The sequence below is a fragment of the Dendrobates tinctorius genome, unplaced genomic scaffold (genome assembly GCF_039654945.1).
Source record: "Dendrobates tinctorius isolate UK_male_01 unplaced genomic scaffold, ASM3965494v1 ptg000035l, whole genome shotgun sequence".
Taxonomy (NCBI): domain Eukaryota; kingdom Metazoa; phylum Chordata; class Amphibia; order Anura; family Dendrobatidae; genus Dendrobates; species Dendrobates tinctorius.
In genome coordinates, this window is record NW_027361703.1 from 43,082,533 (window position 1) to 43,103,308 (window position 20,776).

The 20,776-nt window shown below is 41.3% G+C and overlaps 1 protein-coding gene across 2 annotated transcripts in view; it reads left to right on the top strand.

Annotated features, from left to right (window-relative positions):
* Positions 1–17,713, top strand: part of MAPK12 (mitogen-activated protein kinase 12) — a 193,411-nt gene extending 175,698 nt beyond the window's left edge. For both annotated transcript variants that reach the window (XM_073573435.1, XM_073573434.1), the window contains exons 8-12: positions 722–793; positions 4,298–4,377; positions 4,517–4,595; positions 4,897–5,070; positions 17,263–17,713. In XM_073573435.1, the coding sequence (XP_073429536.1) occupies positions 722–793; positions 4,298–4,377; positions 4,517–4,595; positions 4,897–5,070; positions 17,263–17,330 (473 nt within the window). In that variant the 3' untranslated portion in view covers positions 17,331–17,713. The remainder of the gene's footprint in view (positions 1–721; positions 794–4,297; positions 4,378–4,516; positions 4,596–4,896; positions 5,071–17,262) is intronic.
* Positions 17,714–20,776: the final 3,063 nt, after the last annotated feature.

Consider the following 20,776-nt stretch of genomic DNA (forward strand, 5'->3'; position numbering starts at 1 on the left):
CCCCAGGGAGAGCGATTGCCGATACTGTGGGAACAGCGCCGGCACGGGATGTGAGTATTGGGAGCATAGGCTTTATTATTTTATCAGGGACGAACATTTAGTTTAACAAGGGGTTTTCTGAGTAGTGGACAGTCTCTTTAACCCAATTGAAAATCTGTGGTCAGACCTGAAGATTGCAGTTCACCAGAGGAAACCATCTAACGTGAAGGAGTTGGAGCAGTTTTGTCTTACGGAATTAGCAAAATTCCCAGTGGAAAGCTCATAAACTTATCCAAAGCAACTTGGAGCTGCAATTTCCACAGAAGTACTGAAAAAAGTCAAAGTACTGACTTTAGGGAGGTGAAGACATGCACATGACAATTTTAGTTATTTGATCCCATAAATGTAATTTGTCTATATTTTTCTCACTTCATTTCTCCCAACTATTTAAACACCGGTTGTAATGTAACAAAATAGGTAAAAAGCCAAGAGGGTAAATAGTTTGGCAAGCCACTGTAGTCGTCTGCAATCGCACCAGTGCACTGTTCAGAATGGACTTTGGATTTGTTTGTCTCGCTGTTTTTACTGATTTTAGATACGGTAAGTATTGCACAGCTTTGCCTTTCCTTACATAAATGTGATTACGGTTTTATCAAACTATTTTAAGTTGCTTCTTTACTGTCTAACAAATTATACAGACATATATCTAGATAATGGAGCTAATTATCTGATTTTGTTTTAGTGGACATCTGGTCTGTTGGCTGTATCATGGCAGAGATGTACACTGGGCGTCCTCTTTTCAAGGGCAATGACCGTATCCTTTTTCTGCAGAAAATAACTTGGTATTATTTCACCATCAGGTAATCTATTAATTATTTATTCTTCCCAAACTGATTTTTCAGGGAATATCACTCCATTTACCTTGTACAGCACTCTGAATCCCATGCTCTCTTGTGAGATGTGGAATTGAGAAAAAAATAAATAAATGCAGTAAATACATTACATATGGACATAAGTACTGGGATACCTACAGAAGGAGCTTTTATGACATCCCATTCTAAGCCCACTGGGAAGGTTTTTTCAAGATTTTGGAGTGTTTCAGTGAATTTTTGACCTTTAGTTCATCCCAAAAGTGTTTAAGGCTGTTAAGGTCATGTGCCTTTATGGACCTTGCTTTCTGCACTGGTGCACTGTAGTGGTGGAACAGAGAAGGGCCTTCCTGAAACTGTTCTCTGAAAACTGAAAGTATACAACTATCCAAAATGTCTTGCTGAAGAATTAAGGTTTCCCTCACGTCATGAGACTAGGGGACCTAGTGAAGAACAACCTCATATTATCCTTCCTCCTCCAAATCTTAGTTTTCACGATACAGTCTGGCAGGTAATGTTCTCCTGGCTTTAACTAAACCCAAGTTCCATCAAGATTGCCAGATAAAGTAGTGTTTGTCACTCTAATTTCCCTTGCTCTGGCGTTTTTTACACAACTTTATGCAACGCTGTATGTTTTGCTTTGTGATGTATGGCTTGCATGCATGCTGCTACCGATGTATGAAAACTTCTGTCATGAAGCCCCCAGCGCATTATTTTTGTGCTGATGTTAATGCCGGAGGAGATATGGAGCTCTGCAGTTGTATAGTCAGCAGAGCGTGGACTTCTATGCGCTATGTGCCTCAGCACCCAGCGATGCCACTATGTAATTGGACGTGGTCTCCACTTTGAACTCCACTGAGTTGTTGTGGCTCCTAAACTTTTTCACTTTTCAGTAATACCACTCACAGCAGAAAGTAGAATACTTAGGTGGGAATAAACTTTAACTCAATTGTTACAACGGTGGCATCTTATTACAGGACCATGCTCGAATTTGGTGAGCTCCATAGAACAAACCATTTTTTCACAAATGCTGGTAAAGGAAGACTACATGGCTAAGTACTGGATTTTATACGCCTGAGGGAGTGAAGGAAACGCCTGGATTCAATGATTGTGTCCCGACCCTTCTGTCTATGTAGCAATAGTCACAGTATATGGTGTTAGGTATTCTTTGTGGTGAAGGGAATCAGGCTTGGGTATGTAGAGTAATTATGACTTAATAAGCAAGAGAATACGCATCTAAAGGCTACAAGTATGGGTGAAGGCACGTTATTCGGCAAGATGCCTCCAGGGAGGATAGACAGCTTTTGATGATGGATAACTTTGATGCTACTTTTGTTAGCACAGTGCCTTGCTACCAGCTTCTATGTTTTTGAGATGCTGAAATAACAATTTGTAGTGTCTCTGTGTATGCGGAAATTTCAGGAAGGAGTAGATAAGAGCTTCTGATTTCTAACCCATGGAGGGCAAGCCTTCTTGGCAAACATGGTCTTGTTAAACCCCATTGAAGCCTGCTTTGCAGGCTCCTAACTCCAGAGCAACAAAAACAAAGCTAGGCTTGCAGGTTAGTACTTACAAGCACTAGAAACAATGTACTGTAATATCCTGCAGGATGTGGTGTGTTAAAGTGTGCCATTAGCTGCCTATGATCTACACAGCTGGGATCCGACCGTGTGCTACTTAATTGATGGAGTATATGTTGCTTTAAAATAAGGAAAAGAACTAGCACTGTGGAAAGATAATTAAAAATCTTTCAGCTAAAAATAAATGTACGTTCCCTTTTCTGCAATTTCTTCAATGTCACTTAGGGAATCGGCGTTCTTATAAGGAAAGCTGTAATTAGTATTTACGCTTTATGTGCCGCATACAGAGAAAAAAAGCCATTTGTTGCCTGTGGTAGGATGCCACAGTAAAGACTTAATTATGGGACAGATTAAATTGGACTATTCAAGCATTCCTTGCATCTGTAAAGGATAAACATCTTTATGAATTTACACATCCATTTCACAATCCTGCAGTATTTCTTAATCTTTCACACCGTGCCTGGGGTTGGGCTTATATGTTACAGATCGTAAAGGGAATCTGTCAGTAAGAGCAATCCTCCAAAGACCTCTATATGGGCATGTAGGTCATAGGAAGATGACTAAAATGTTACCTTGATATCTGCGATCTGATGTTATCTTCTAGACAAATCGACATTTGCCTTATATGTAAATGAGCTGTGTAAACCTTTGAGCCGGATGCTGATCTGCAAGAGAATCTGCCTCCAGATCTTATTTTATATCAAACAGGGGGGAGTTGTAATGACTGACACGCTGCTCTCCTTATCTACATGGCTCATACTGGTAACTAATACAAAAAGTCTTGGAGTCAAATTCTTAGGGAAATCTCTGTCTGGCCTGTGTTCACATCATAAGAAAAGCGTGGATTTCTCTGGAATAAGATATCGGATCGCAGATATCAATGTATCCTTTTCTTCTACTTCTTATAACCTACGTGCCCATATAGACGGCTTAGAGGAGGGTTAATCCTATTGACTACTTTTAAAAGGTAGTTTTAGATACCGTATAGGTTGTGTTTCTTTCAGCTGCGTATTTCCATGTGGCTAAATGCAGCATATTACAGTTCCAACAAGGTGGATTTTGAAATCTGCTGCATGCCAATTTCTATTGCAGTAAATCTATATTTAATATGGGGTTTTCCTCATAGAATTGAATGAGGTATGGAAATTCTGCAGATAAAAACCACACTTTTCTTCTGCAGTAAAAACGCAACAAATTCACACATGAATTTATCAATAAAGTTTTATGAAAGCTGGGTTATTCAGCAAATATTTCATTTCCAAAACAAACTCGTTTTATCAGAAAAAATTAATGGCAAAGAAACAGCAACTGAAATAGATACCATAAAAAGGCATGTAAAAATATGCACTAAAAATGCTACTATGGTAACTAAAATTGGCTAATTAATCAAAGGAACAGTGGGAGAAATTGGTGCAAATAGGGTCTTATCCAGTAGACACACTAAGGTTATACTCAGATTAAACTAACCTGATGTATCAGTTGAAAAAGCGTGGAATATGAGCAACAGCTTGCAGCAGATCTATGGGTCAGCCAGTGACCGTTAGACTTCAAGGAAAGGGATTTTTGTGGATGGTTTCCGCGCTGTTGGATGAACTGAGACATATTTCCCTGTGTGATGAATTGAAAAGGTAGTGGTTACATGTGGTCAATCCTGAGGAAGAAGTAATTTTGTACTTCAAAAGCGTTGAATAGACCACTACCTTTTCATTTCATCACACCGGGATATACATCTCAGTTCATCCAGCAGTGCGGAAACCATCCACAAAAATCCCTTTCCATGCTAACATTGGCTAATTGGCACAAATATGCTGCTGAGCTGCGTAATAGAGAATCTTTATGAACAATTATGATTTTAACTGAGCATTTTAGATCTGGATCAGCTGACCGAAATCATGAAAATTACAGGGACACCAACTCAGGATTTTGTGCAGAAACTTCAAAGCCCAGATGTAAGTAAATCATTGTATAAAGAGTCATATATCCCTCTTATGTATGTACTTTTTATGTGCCATGACTACAGAGGATATCAAATAACTGTTACAACTTCTATATGGCAATAATTGAAAATTTATATTTTTTTTGTTATAGGCAAAAAACTATATCAAGAGTCTGCCAAAAGTTCAGAAGAAAGACTTTGGATTATTGCTGCGATATGCAAACCCTCTAGGTAATCTTAGATTACAAGAAAGCTATCAATTGATTTCAAGAAACTACAATGTGGTTGGCTGTTGATTTATAACCAGCCATTTTATTTTTATTTCAATCTAATTAGGTTGCTATAAGTAAGGATTTTTTTTATCGTATTGTTCTACTTCAAGGTCTAGTGAACTGACCCGCTAGCAACACTGTTCCTGGGTTGGTAGAAGTGATTTGCTTAGAATGGCTGACATGTGTAATGCTGTTCTGACTACCGCTGAATGTCGAATTATTGTATTTCATATTGTTGTTGCTTCTTGTTTTCTCCTCAGCTGTCAATCTCCTGGAAAAGATGCTGGTGCTGGATGCGGAAAAGAGAATAACAGCGACTGATGCTCTGTGTCATCCTTACTTTGAGCAGTTCCATGATTCTGATGATGAGATGGAAGCAGACCCTTATGATGACTCTTGTGATAATTTAGACCTTCCTGTTGATGAATGGAAGTGTAAGTGATGATAACGGTTTTGTTATTTTTTTTCAATGAGCTAGCTGTGTATTTACACTGATCGTGGCTGGTGCACGACCACCGATCGGCAACATCTGAGCTACATTTGTTTAGGCAGACCGATCATTAACACAATGGTTTTATGCACATAAAATATCATTATTTTCAGCAATACGTCGTGTTCAGTACTTTTGAAACAAACTTAAAAATCATTTTACCCAACGAACAAGAGTTTTTGAACGCTGGTACCCAGATATTGGCCCGTGTAAATGCACCTTAACCCCTTTCTGCCATAGGACGGAATAGTACATCCGATGGCAGCATCCCTGCTTTGACGTGGGCTCCGGCGGTGAGCCCGCATCAAAGCCTGGATATGTCAGCTGTTTTGAACAGCTGACATGTGACTGCAATAGCCGCGGGCGGAATCGCGATGTTAACTAGTTAAATGCTGCTGTCAATCTCTGACAGCGCTTTTTAACAAGCGTCCCGTCCGGAAATGTGCTCACCGGTGACCCCCGTCACGTGATTAGGGGTCATCAGTTCGTTGGCATGACAACCAGAGGTCTCCTTGAGATCTCTATGGTTGTTGATGCCAGATTGCCATGAGCGCCACCCTGTGGTCGGCGCTCATAGCAATGCAGTAAATCTGCTACATAGAGGCGATCTGAGCATCTGATTTGACATCTCTTTTCTCGACTGTTAGGCTGAGTTCACACGTGGCGTTTTTTTCGCGTTTCCGCGGCGGTTTTAACCGCGCGATTTTGCCGCGAAAACTAAGCATCCCATGCATTCCTATGGGATTCCGCAATGCTGTGCTAATGCTGCGGTTTTTACCGCGGCGGAATCGCTTTGCGGTAAAAACCGCAGCATGCTCATTAATTTGCGGAATCGCGGCGATCCCGCACCCATAGGAATGCATTGTTCCGCTTATTTCCCGCATGTGGCTGTGCACACCATGCGGAAAGTAAGCAGAACAATTGCGGATGGTACCCATGGTCCGGAGGAGAGAAGACTGTCCTCTGGGCTTTGGGTACCATATCCCTGTAAAAAATAGAATTTAAAATAAAAAATATTGTTATTCTCACCCTCCGACGTCCCGCGCAGCCTTCCGGCTTCTCTCCATGCTCTCGTTCCCAGTAGTCCTTTGCGAAAATGCTCGCGATGACGTCCCTTCTCGCGGAATCGCGAAGTCTCGCGGTCGTTCGCGCGACGTCATCGCGAATTACCGCGAGACGTCGCGATCCCGCGAGAACTGACGTCATCGCGGGCATTTTCGCAAAGGATTACTGGGAAAGGATGCGCGGGACCTCGGAGGGTAAGAATAACACCGTTTTTTTTTTTTTTTTTTTACATTCTATCTTTTACTACTGATGCCGCATAGGCGGCCTCAGTAGTAAAAAGTTGGTCACACTCGTCAAACACTATGTTTGACGAGTGTGACCAACCTGTCAATCAGTTCTCCAAGCGATGCTACAGATCGCTTGGAAAACGCTAGCATTTTGCAAGCTAATTACGCTTGCAAAATGCTAGTTTTTCCGCGGGAAAATCGCGGGAATTTAAAATGCGATTTTCCCGCGGACTGGAATTCCGGAATTCTCGCGGTAATTTCCGCGAGAGTTCCGGTACGTGTGCACTTAGCCTTAATCTGTCCCAGACTGACCTGATGACCTCTTCCAGCCACGATTATCTGTAGAGTTTATATTAAACAAGTGTTTGGAGGATATGAGTGGTGATCTGCACTGTTGATGATGTATTCATGATAAAAATCCAGAAGACATTGTACAGCAAAGACAATACCGTTTATTTTCAACACGTTTCAAAATTGGACTAATGTTTTGATCAGGAGAACCATAGTATTCGTACACAATAACAATGCACCTGAAAAAAAGTAATGCCCCAAGTACCCTCTTAGAAAGGAGTACGGTAGTTCCCTAGTTCACAATTAAAAAGTAATAATGCACCTGGAGTGTCCAAATCAAAAACTAGTAATACCTCCATTTTAAACCAATAAAGTCCTGTGAGTTCACACTTCAGTACTAATAATGTATACATAGTGGTTTGTAATGACGTATATGTTTTTTTATGTGTTCCATTTAGTTTTGTTTCTAAAAACAAAATCAAAATGTGAATATATCTTGATATTTTTCACAATAAAAAAATGATCTGATTGGAATGTGTACATTGTAATCATAAAGCTCCAAACTAAAAGTCCTAGTTGATGCCCCCACACACAGTATGATCTAGCCACACCCCACACAGTCATACCGTATGATGGCCACCACAGTGCCCCCCCCATGCACGCACGTGCACACACCATATGTTGTCTCCACATCCCCTACTCCCATACACCCGCACATCGTGTGATGCCACCACAACCTCACCACACCCAGATGCATATCACATGATGGCACACAAATACAGTATGATGGTCGTCACCAGGGGTGGATTAAGAGTAGCCAGGGCCCTGGACAGTTTAGAAGGAATGTTCCCCCGGGTACCCTATGTATGACGTGACATGTCATATGACCTCTTCCCACTCCCCATTAGATAATGTAATAGGACATGTGTGTAACACACAGTTGCTCTGGGGCACATACGTACACCAAAAATGATAGCGATAGTGACGCACAAATTTTTCCCTTCTGTATGTCAATATAAATACTGCTATAGAAAATAGAGCAGGAGTGGGAGTTTAATTTTCCCAAGGGGCCACATAACAGACCGTGACTATTGTAGCGGCCAAACCAATAGGCTGAAATGAATTCTGCTCAATATTAATATAATATAAAAAATAATTAATTGTATCACTTCATATTGAATAAAAACGAATGCATGGGCCATGCACATACAGTGAACAAGTCGGTAAGACAGTGTTCACACCACCAAGGGACTGGAACACAGAGAAGCACTGTACAACAAACGTGAAAAAAATACTCTGCTGTAAAAAAAATTCCAACAATGAACAGCAAGTGCTAGTTAAAAGATAACAAAACAGGGTAGTTAGTTGATACTTTTTTTTGCAAAAAATGTTCGTGACGTTGGTGACATTACCTCTCTGAACCCTGCTCATGTAGGTACTGTTCACATGGTCAGGTTTTAAATACATTGGATAGGACTGCGCTGAGGGGTATGCCTTGGCGTTGGTGGAGCGGCTTAGCGTACATTTTTTGCAAAAAAACGTATCAACTACATACCCTGTTTAGTCATCATCTTTTTACTAGCACTTGCTGTTCATTGTTGCAAATTTATTTACAGCAGAGTATTTTTTCTGGTTTGTTGTACTGTGTTCCACTGCATATTGAGCAGAATTAAGTATGCTGACATCCTCCTATATACATTATGACCCACCAAATAATGGCCTACATACATTGTGAGCCTCCACACAAGCCCCCTCAATCAACATCCAAAGCGATCAACCTATGGGGCCCTTCTACATGTAAACCATAACAAAAAAACTTAAATTCTCTTATTTAGTTTAGCCCCTTCACCCCCAAGGGTGGTTTGCACGTTCATGACCGGGCCAATTTTTACAATTCTGACCACTGTACCTTTATGAGGTCATAACTCTGGAACGCTTCCATGGATCCCGGTGATTCTGACATTTTCTCGTGACATATTGTACTTCATGTTAGTGGTAAAATTTCATTCAAATAACTTGCGTTTATTTGTGAGAAAAACGGAAATTTGGCGAAAATTTTGAAAATTTCGCAATTTTCCAACTTTGAATTTTTATGCCCTTAAATCACAGAGATACAGCACACAAAAAAACTTAATAACTAACATTTCCCACATGTTTACTTTACATCAGCACAATTTTGGAACCAAAATTTTTTTTTGTTAGGAAGTTATAAGGGTTAAAAGTTGACCAGCGATTTCTCATTTTTACAACACCATTTTATTTTTAGGACTACATCACATTTGAGGTCACTTTGAGGGGTCTATATGATAGAAAATACCCAAAAGTGACACCATTCTAAAAACTGCACCCCTTAAGGTGCTCAAAACCACATTCAAGAAGTTTATTAACCCTTTTAGGTGCGTCACAGGAATTTTTTTTGAATATTTAAAAAAAAAAATGAACATCTAACTTTTTTTCACAAAAAAAATACTTCAGGTTCAATTTTTTTTATTTTACCAAGGGTAACAGGAGAAATTGGACTGCAAAAATTATTGTGCAATTTGTCCTGAGTACGCTGATACCTGATATGTGGGGGGGAACGACTGTTTCGGCGCATGGCAGAGCTCAGAATGGAAGGAGCGCCGTTTGACTTTTTCAATGCAAAATTGGCTGGAATTCAGATCGGACGCCATGTCACGTTTGGAGAGTCCCTGATGTACCTAAACAGTGGAAACCCCCTACAAGTGACCCCATTTTGGAAACTAGACCCCCCCCAAGGAACTTATCTAGATATGTGGTGAGAACTTTGAACCCACAAGGGCTTTACAGAAGTTTATAACGTACAGCGGTACAATTAAAAAATCATATTTTTTCCACAAAAATGATCTTTTCACCCCAATTTTTATTTTCCCAAGGGTAACAGGACCCTAAAAGTTATTGTGCAATTTGTCCTGAGTACGCTGATACCCCACATGTGGGGGTAAACCACTATTTGGGCGCATGGCAGAGCTCGGAAGGGAAGCAGCGCCATTTGACGTTTTTGGCTGGAATTGAGATCGGACATCATGTTGCGATTGGAAAACCCCTGATGTACCAAAACAGTGGAAACCCCCCACAAATGACACCATTTTGGAAACTAGACCCCCTAAGGAACTTATCTAGATGTGTGGTGAGCACTTTGAACCCCCCAGTGCTTCACAGAAGTTTATAACGCCCGGGCGTGAAAATAAAAAATTTGTATTTTTTCCACAAACATGATCTTTTAGTCACCATTTTTTTTTTTCCCAAGGGTACCAGGAGAAATTGGACCCCAAAAGTTGTTGTCCAATTTGTCCGGAGTATGCTGATACCCCATATGTGGGAGAAAACTACTGTATGGGCACACGTCGGGGCTCGGAAGGGAAGTAGTGACGTTTTGGAATGCAGACTTTGATGGAATGGTCTGCGGGTGTCATGTTGCCTTTGGAGAGCCCCTAATGTACCTAAACAGTGGAAACCCCCCACATATGACCCCATTTTGAAAACTAGACCCCCTAAGGAACTTATCTAGATGTGAGGTGAGCACTTTGAACCCCCAAAGGCTTCACAGAAGTTTATAATGCCAGGGCATAAAAATAAAAAAATTGTATTTTTTCCACAAACATGATCAATTAGTCGCCAATTTTTTTATTTTCCCAAGGGTAACAGGAGAAATTGGACCCCAAAAGTTGTTGTCCAATTTGTCATGAGTACCCTGACACCCCATATGTGGGAGAAAACTACTGTATGGACACACGTCGGGGCTCGGAAGGGAAGCAGTGACATTTTGGAATGCAGACTTTGATGGAATGGTCTGCGGGTGTCATGTGCGTTTGGAGAGCCCCTGATGTACCTAAACTATTGAAACTCCCCACAAGTGACCCGACACTAGGCCCCCCACGGAACTTATCTAGATGTGTGGTGAGCACTTTGAACCCCAAGTGCTTCACAGAAGTTTATAACGCTCGGGCGTGAAAATAAAAAAATCATTTTTTTCCACAAAAATGATATTTTTGCCCCCAATTTTTTATTTTCCTAAGGGTAACAGGAGAAATTGGACCCCAAAAATTGTTTTGCAATTTGACCTGAGTAGGCTGATACCCTACATGTGGGGGTAAAACACTGTTTGGGCGCATGGCAGAGCTTGGAAGGGAAGGAGCACCATTTGACTTTTTCAACTCAGAATTGGCTGGAATTGAGATCAGACGCCATGTTGCATTTGGAGAGCCCCTGATGTGCCCAAACAGTGGAAACCCCCAATTCTAACTCCAACCCGAACCCCAACACACCCCTAACCCTAATCTCAGCCCTAACCCTAGCCCTAACCCTAACCCAAATGGAAAAATGGAAATAAATACATTTTTTTTATTTTAGTATTTTTCCCTAACTATGGGGGTGATAACGGGGGTTTGATTTACTATTTATGGCGGTTTTTATGTTTGGCGGCTGTCACACGCTAAAAGACGCTTTTTATTGTAAAAATAGTTTTTGCATCACCACATATTGAGAGCTCTAATTTTTCCGTATTTTTACCCACCGAGTCATGTGAGGTCTTATTTTTTGCGGGACGAGTTGACGTTTTTATTGGTTCCATTTTCGGGCACGTGACATTTTTTTATCGCTTTTTATTCCGATTTTTGGGACGCAGAATGAACAAAAACCAGCATTTCATGAATTTCTTTTGGGGGGGTGCGTTTACACAGTTCCGCGTGCGATAAAATTGATAAAGCGGTTTTATTCTTCGGGTCAGTACGCTTACAGAGATACCTTATTTAGGTGGTTTTTTTTATGTTTTGTCGGTTTTATGCGATGAAAAAATAATTATTATATAAAAAATAATTATTTTTGCATCGCTTTATTCTGCGAGCTATAACTTTTTTATTTTTTTGCGGATGATGCTGTGTGGCGGCTCGTTTTTTGCGGGACAAGATGACGTTTTCAGCGGTGAATTGGATATTTATATGCGGCTTTTTGATCGCGCGTTATTACACTTTTTGTTTGGCGGTATGATAATAAATCATTTTTTGCTTCGTTTTTTATTTTTTAAGGGGTTCGCTAAAGGGGTTAACTAATGGGACAGTTTTATAGGGCGGGTCGCTACGGATGCGGCGATACCTAATATGTGTACTTTTATTTTGTTTTGTTTTTTATTTCTAAAAAATGGATTTATTTGGGGGAATACTTCTTTTTTTTTTTTTTTTTTTTTTCTAATTTATTTTAACACTTTTTTTTTTTTTTTTTTTACTTTATTAAATAGTCCCAGGTGGGACATCACTGTCCTGTGACAGATCGCTGATCTGTCACATCACAGATCACTGTGACAGATCAGCAATCTGTCACAGTCACTGCAGAAGGCTTCCTCATGCCTGCGCTTTGCAGGCACTGAGGAAGCCAGCTTCCTGAAGGCCCCCGTCGCCATCTTGGATTCGGGGGGCCTGCAGGAAAGGAGCCCCCGGCAGCAGCGCTGCACATTGCGCTGCCGTGGGGGGCTCAGGGAAGCAAGGAGGGAGCCCCCTCCCTGCCGATGCTTCCCTTTAACCCCCGGTACACCGCGATCATGTTTGATCGCTGTGTGCAAGGGGTTAACGTGTCGGGGGCGGTCCGTGACCGCCCCTGACACATTGTGCCGGGTGTCAGCTGTGATAATCAGCTGACACCCGGCCGCGATCAGCGGCGCTCACCACGTGGGCGCCGCTGATCGCGGTAGACGTACTATCCCGTCCATGGGCATAGGGGCCCGGGGCCCATGGACGGGATAGTACGTCTCATGTCAGGAAGGGGTTAAAAACCCAATACATAAAGACAAATGTGCACACATATTTGCACAGAAAAACGGTGATATCAAAAAGAGCAAAAATGAGGGGAGATGGGAACTAGTTTTACCCTTCACAATTCCCTTCCTGACAGCGGAGGTGGGCAACCTAAGTTGAAACGGTATGGCGCCCATGCATCTCGTCGACTGCCCCTATGTAGCCCTACCACTTCCATGACTGACCATACATCCCCAGTAGGTAATCAGATAATATGTAATGAACATGTATAAATGGCGATGCACAAAACATTATAATGAGGACAACCTGGCAGGAGCCTTGGGCCCCAGGTGGTAGCCCAGATTGCCCTCATTATAATCCGCCTATGGTCGCCACCCACACATACCATATGATGGTCAGCATATCCTTCACGTCCCGACCCCCCACCATATGTATCTACGACGACACTCTACTCGCGCACACTGAATCATGGGCACCACATTTCCCACATCCCACCCCACAAACACACCCCATATCGTGGCCACACACAGCATGATGGCCAACCCAGTGCCATTATATAAAAAAACTATAAAGCTTCTACTCGCCTAATCCTGATTCCCTGTTCTTTGCAGCCTCCATCTCCTCTCTTGAATTCTGAAAGCAGTGGGTGATGTCATTTGAGCCTCCACACTGATGTCTTGTAAATTACAGGATTTACAGCAGCCTTACAAGTGGGAGAGTGGTAGCACAGGGAGCTTGTGGCTACTTGCTCTCATGGAATTGAACTGTCTGTATCATCTCAATGATGACACAGTTCACAAGGTCGATATGCATGATTGGTTGGTGACGAGACAATGAGTGATATAAACCAGGGTCTGCTATTACAAAATACAGTCTTGATACAATACATAATTTAAAACGTGCTTCTAGTCTAGAGAGCAGTTTTCAGTAGTATTATTACATGCAACCGCTCACATTATTTTTGGTAATCATCAGCTAGTGCACATCAATACCAGTTATACCAGTCCTTTCTGTGTACGCCACTATATATATATATATACATATATATATATGTGTATATGTTTTTCCACATTTTACTATTATTTTGCACTTTTTCAGTTTAGGCTCTGTTCACATGTCCAGTTGTCATCTGTTTGTAACTCATCTGTTACAAACATTGTAAAAACCTTTGTAACATGGAAACAGAAATTTCCATTTTTGAATGGATCCATCATTTAGAAAAAAGGATATGTTTAAATCCTTTGCTATTTTAAATCTAATTTTGTTCCATTTGTAATGGATCCGTTTTTATTAGCAGTGTCTCTGAATACCGTTCCTCTAGTGTTCTGGGCATGCTCTGTGCTAAAATACAGATACAGCTCTGGTAAAAATTAAGAGACTACAGCAAAATGTTCAGTTTGTCTGATTTTTCTCTTTATAGGTAAATTTTTGAGTAAAATGTAAATTGCTCCTTTATTCTATAAACTAATGACAGCATGTCTTCGAATTTCCAAGCAATAAATTGTTTGTTTCTTTCTGAAAAGGAGAAATGGTCAAAATTAAAAAAAATCCAGTGCTTTCAGACCTCAAATAATGCTAAGAAAACAAGTTCATAATCATTTAGAAACAACAATACTCATGTTTTAACTTAGGAAGAGTTCAGAAATCCATATTTTGTGGACTAACCATGATTTTTAATCACAGCTTACATGCGTCTTGGCATGCTTGCCACCAGTCTTTCACACTGCTTTTGGGTGACCTTATGCCTCTACTGGTACAAAACTTTAAGCAGTTCTTCTTTGTTTGATGTCTTGTGACTATCCATCATCCTCTTGATTACATTCCAGAGGTTTTCAGTGGGGTACAGGTCTGGAGATTGGGCTGTCCATGACAGGGATTTGATGTGGTGGTCCTTCATCCACACATTGATTGACCTAGCTGTGTGGTATGGCGCATCGTCCTGCTGGAAAAACCAGTCCTCAGAGTTGGGGAACATTGCCTGAGCAGAAGGAATCAACTGTATTGTACTCACCTTGGGGCAGTCCTGTCTGATGGGCGTCACAGGTCCCGGGTCCGGTACCTCCCATCTTCATGCGATGTCGTCATCTTCCTTACTTTATGTCGTAGCAGCAGAGAGGCCCAGCGCCTGCGCAATGCAGTACTTCGCTCTGCCCTCAACAAGGCAGATGGGTACGCCTGCGCAGGAGCCACAACATGAAGCAAGGAAGATGACATAGCATGATGATTGGAGGCGCCGGACCCGGATCTACGATGCCCATCGGACCGGACCACCCCCGGGTTAGATCGGGGGCTTATCTACAGCATTATAGAATGCTGTAGATAAGCCCCGAAAGGCAGTGACCTCAGCTTATAGCTGAAAAACGAGGTGATAGGTTCCCTTTAACCTGTTCAATTCCAGCCTTGCTGAAGCATCCCCAAATCATCACCGATCCACCATCAAATTTCACAGTGTATGCAAGACACTATGGCTTGTACGCCTCTCCAGGTCTCAGTCTAACCATTGGACGACCAGGTGTTGGGCAAAGCTGAACATTAGACTCCGCAGAGAAGATTACCTTACTCCAGTCCTCTGTGGTCCAATCCTTATGATCTTTGGCAAACTTCAGCCTGGCTCTCCTTTTGCTTCTCATTGACGAAAGGCTTTTTTCTAGCTTTACATGACATGAGCCCTGCCTCTAGGAGCCTGTTACAAACTGTTCTTGCTGTGCACTTCACCCTAGCTGCCATTTGCCATTCCTTCTGTAGGTCACTTGATGTCATCCTTCAGTTGTTGAGTGATATTCAAATAAGATGACAGTCATCCTGGTCAGTGGAGAGTCGTTTTCTCCCTCTGCCGGTCTGTAGCTTTGTTGTCCCCAATGTCTGCTGCTTGACCTTATTGTAATGGACCGCCGTCTTAAAAATGTTATGGATGGAGGCAACATGACACACTGTATCCCTCTGCTAGTAAAGCCAGAATTGAGCCCTTCTTTTCCTCACTCAACACTTTTATTTTCAACTCCTTTGGCATGGTTAAAAGTTATTTTTTTATTCCTATTACTTTTGGGATATTACTAGCACTTGTGTTGCCATCCATCTTGTCCTATTGCAAGAGGATTGTGAACACCACAGCAGGGTTTTTTATACTTTCCTTCATTAAATAAGATTTGGTTCAGGTAATCACCTAATCAGAAGCACATTAAGTAGAATGAGGTGTACTCTGGTTGGATTTCAACTGACACTGGAATGGAATGGCTGTCAGACATGTAGAGAAGCAGATTTTTATAAAACTGTGCAGTGGTCTCTTAATTTTTGCCCGAGCTGTATGTCAATGGATCACATAACGGATGACTAAGTATGCTCTATGGATGTAATAAACACGTCCATTTGTTAGTTGAGAGAAACGTTGTGCAGCATGTTTATTGTTCCAGCTAAAAAAAAAAAAAAAAAAAAAATCATATGAAAAGAAGGCAAATGGAATACATTTTCTAACATTCTCGTTTAAATCAATGGTTCACATACTGTAATATTTTATTTCTGCTTTTATCATTCAATCATGGATTCAAAAATGGAATTAAATACTGGACGTGTGATCAGAGCTTTAACCTATTTTTTTCACTTTGTCCCACCAATACTAATTATATCTCCTTTTCATACACATATCAGTATATACAATTTATCTATTTTATAGCCTATCATTTATATCTTCTACTATAAATAATGCTCCCATTACTATTTGTTACCACTAATGCAGCTAGTACATACATTATTAGCAGTGCAGTGCGTTCATCTAGTTCTCTGATTGCATCCTGACTGCTCAGCAACCAGTGTTCCTTTTGGAACGCTCCCACAGCCTTTTGGCATTTCCAGCTCCCTGGACACGAGCGACTCCACCTGGCACCAGTGAGCTTGCACTCAGAAGCTGCGTCCTCCCCTCTTGCAAGTTGCCCAGCTACCTGGAAATACGAACTGTGATACTATTATTGAAATTCTACTTTAAGAATTCTTATTTTTAAGGATTTCTTTCACTTTTCTACATCCTTTTAGTATTATGTAAGTACTAATACTATGTTGTATGTATGAAAAACGCCAAAAGGAGGGGTGGAGTGTATGAAGTTCATATCGTACAATGTATTTAGCACCTTTTTTATGGATATAAGTCAAGACAGTTGTCCATCTTGCATTCCATGACCTGACAATGAGACCCTTGCACGTAGAAGCTCTTTGTGTATTGAGATTGTATGTTGTAATAAAAGACCATGGTTTACTTGCCTAATTCTTCCTGCTGCATTCTATTGGCATTTTATGACTACATCTGATGTCTTTCTAACCACTATCACCAACCAATCGCGCATCAAAGATCTGCCTTCATTGCTTTCAATCAGCAAAACTCAGCAGCTTGTGCCCTAAAGAAAGGTGCACAGAATAAAGGGCAATTTGCTTTTTCTATTGTGTTGGTGGTTTTGTTTTTTTTTTTAAATTGCGTAAAAAAAAAACTGTGAAAACTATTATAATTGCCTTTGGGTGGATTTGATCAGTGTGTTTCCCAAACTCCAGTCCTCACGGCCCCCAACACGTCATGTTTTCAGTTCGTTTAGTAATTCCACCACCTGAGCAATACTATTAAGACATCAGAAACTGCTGCAGGTTCTCACCTGTGCAATACTAAGGAAATCCTGAAACCTGATGTGTTGGGGGGCCGTGAGGACGTAGTTTGGGAAACACTGATCTAGATAATATAATGACATAGATGTATAGATCTGATTCACTGTTTTGTGCATGACCAATTTCTTTTGCTCACTATAGGTCTTACTTACAAGGAAGTGTCAACATTCCTTCCACCGGTGTCCGAGTCCAAGGAGACATCTGTATAGTTGGCTATAAAGCTGCAAACAAATATAGGATCTAAATTATGAACTCTGGAACTGGATAACTGGATATATTATGTGTTTTCAATTATTTGTGTCATGGTTTTCATTCCATTTGGGGATATAGTGCCTTTTTGTATTTTCTGTAAGTGGGGATTTTTGTCTTGCCTATTTGTCTGCAGAGTGTACTGTATCAAAGAGAAGTATTGTGAATATACTAGTAGCATTGGCTCTACTCTGCCAGCCTCCGTGTCTGTAAGCAAAGTGCTCCGTCTTTGTGAGATATTGCTGGTATGCCGTACTTCTGTGGATGTAGAGGCAGCAAGCCCTGTCACATTCCAATACACTCTGCAGTATTATGAATAATAAACATTTTAATTAAAATCCTTGCATTTTGTCTTACGGACAGATTTTTCCTGTTAATTGCAGGGATGTGATGTGCAGTCCTATTAGCAGAAGGAAGCATGTTTAAGGCCCACATGGTTAAAAATACACACGTTTCCAGAAAATTTGCCATGGTGAGATAATCCCTGTTAGGCTGTCATGTTAAATGGATAATCAGAATGTGTTTAATTTCCCTCTTCCCACTTGACACACCCCATGGAGCTTCCGTCTTTTATTGAGCGCCATGCCCCACATATGGCAGCAGGTGCAGGGGAGTAATCCAAGGTCAGTACAGTAATCATTTAATCACCAGAGAACTAGCATTGCATACTTCCAAAAAAAAAACAAATTACTGCTCCGTTCCTCCCTCTCCGAGAACATGTTCACAGTGGATTATTAAGAGAAAGCAGCGCAGTGACTAAGCCAGCTATTTCTGGAAAAAGAAGCGATTGTATTAGTTGGAAATAGTGCAGGAGCAATAGGACGCGGTACACATTACCAAGATAAGCAGTATATCACGTCTGATCCCTGCTTTATATTGCATTATGCCAGTGGCATTTTCAGGACTATTTTGCTTGTTTACCATGTCTCTATTTTCTCTTCTTTTTATTAAGGCAGCTGCAAGAAATATTCACAAGATCCATTGTTGTTGCATTGTAGGTTTCCATTGTATGCAGAACACATTCCTCAAAATAAATGTGAAAAAAAAAAAATGTTAAAGGCACCTAGATTTCTGGCAGTTAGTGATTCCCTACTAGAATGTCCTTTCTAGCATTGCTCCTGTTTGCATGTCCATGTAACTATAGTCTGGATCCTGTAGCTGCTGCAAGCCCATCCCCCCACTTACTTTTTTACGCCAATGTCAACCAACAGACCGTTGTAAATGGCACCTACATGCTGCCGATGGCACCCGTGCATTTTCTACGCATGGTGATCAGAATGATCTTGCTTTTAAAGGAAACATTAGGGAATTGCTGACAATGTTGTAATCTAAAAATGTTGTGGTGGTAGCTATTCACATTGTCATGTTAGCTTCACACTGGCTACCGTATAAAATACTATAAATAGTGGCGCCCTTCTTTGTAATCAGTCGCCGGTTGTGAGAAGAAATGTACCGTATGTGTTTTATTTAATAATCATAAATAATCATTCTAATTTATATAGTGCCAGCATATTCCACAGCACTTTGCAATTAAGTTTCAGTCTTGGGGGGGGGGGGGGGGGGAGATACCGGTACCTATCTTTTTGTCTGTGGAAAGTGCGCCTAGATATTACATATTGTAGACGATGATGAATGTAAAGGTTACAATAAGTTTTGTAAATTCAAAAAGAATGGTCAAGGGCCAAATCTATGACTTGTGTCAATCAGGTGCTTTTTGGCAAAAAGTGAAATGTTTTGCAAGTCCCTTTCGTATTCAGAGTGCATGGCAAGGTTTCCAGGTTTAGAGACGTCCAATTTGGCAGCTGGATTGTGTTTTAATTGCAGGTTCTGTGATACCGTAAGAAGTGCACGACTTTTCAGTTCTCTTAATAAAAGCTTTTTACATGTTGTAGTTTGAGACTATTTTAAACTGTGTGAAGGAAAACGTTCATTAGAAGAGAGGTGCAAGTCTTTTATACAGCCCAGAAGTCTTAAATTCTCCTTGGCTGTCAGCTGATATAGTTGTTGGCTGAATAGCTATCTCCTGAGTTCTCCATACACAGGAAAGCTTGGCTCGGCCGAGTGCGCCGGTATTCTCTGAGAGATCCACTGCCAGTCTGTTCTGAACGCAACTTGTATCCCAGAGAAGAAAAAGGATTGGCAATTGAGGGAGAGTTGGGAGGACCCTTAAGGGCCTGTCACACTAAGAGATATCGCTAGCAATATCGCTATAACTAGTGACGTTATAGCGATATTGCTAGCGATATCGCTGTGTCTGATACTTACCTACGACCGGCTCCCCCGCTGGTTATCGCTGATCGCGCGAGAACGTTCAGGACTGTTTCTCGTCGTCAGCTTCCTGCGGCGCTTCCTGTGGAGAGACGAGCGTGGACGCGGGCGGGAGGACGCAGGATTGCCTAGTGTGACAGGTAAGTATCGACCCCTGTCCCCAGCGATGTCGCTAGTGAGATCTGCCTGTGTGGCAGCTCACTAGCGACCACTTAGCGATGTACCAGCGATCCTGACAGCGTCATATCCCTGGTCGGGATCGCTGGTACATCGCTAAGTGTGACAGTACCTTTAGACTAAAATTGACAGAACCTCCAAATATTGGCGGGATCAGATAAGTCTAATACGTATGTGTATGGGGGCCTTAAGTATAAGCTTTTTAAGAAACACTTGCTAGATGTCTATAGGAAAGCTCATCTGATTCAGGTTCTTAAAGATGCTCTCCCAGCTAAATTTTTATTGCATAATCAATTTAAATGTAATGTAAGCTTATTCATCAATTGTGGTCTTCTCCAGTTTCCAGCTACTCCTGTCCTTTTTTGGACCACTAAACCTCAAATTAGACTTGTTGGATCATACAGGAGTTTGTGTGAACCAAAAATAGCTTTTTCAGTGCAAGCCTGTGGAGCCTTGTTCTGAGGCTTTGAGGGTCCGATTCATTAATATTGGCATTGTGCACGCCAGTCTTAATGAAGGGGCGTGGTGGAGAAAGAGGTGCATGAATTCACCACATCTGCTCGGTGGCGTGTGCTTCAGTGTCCCTTGCAAGAAATGCTACCCAAAGTCAGCAATGGGAGTAAAATTTCTGGCATAAGTTGCACCACTAAAGTGGCAAAATTTTTGATGAATTTGATAGCTTCTTTGAAAAATCTCAAACATTGCAAAGTTTTTGCGCTAATTCATTTCCAAATGATTTTCAACTTTCATTAAGTTCTTTTACGACAAAACATTTTATAATCGGCCCATAGACTTGCATTGGAAAGCAGCCCCACCGAAGCATGGGTGACCTGACAAAGCTGAAGAGAAATGGCTCAGAAGAGAATGGGAGCGGCGCTGGAGTAGACGGCCATCAGTAAATATTTGAATGCACTTGCACTACACTGGGAAGGAATTGCAGAGTAACAGAAATTGCTTGGGA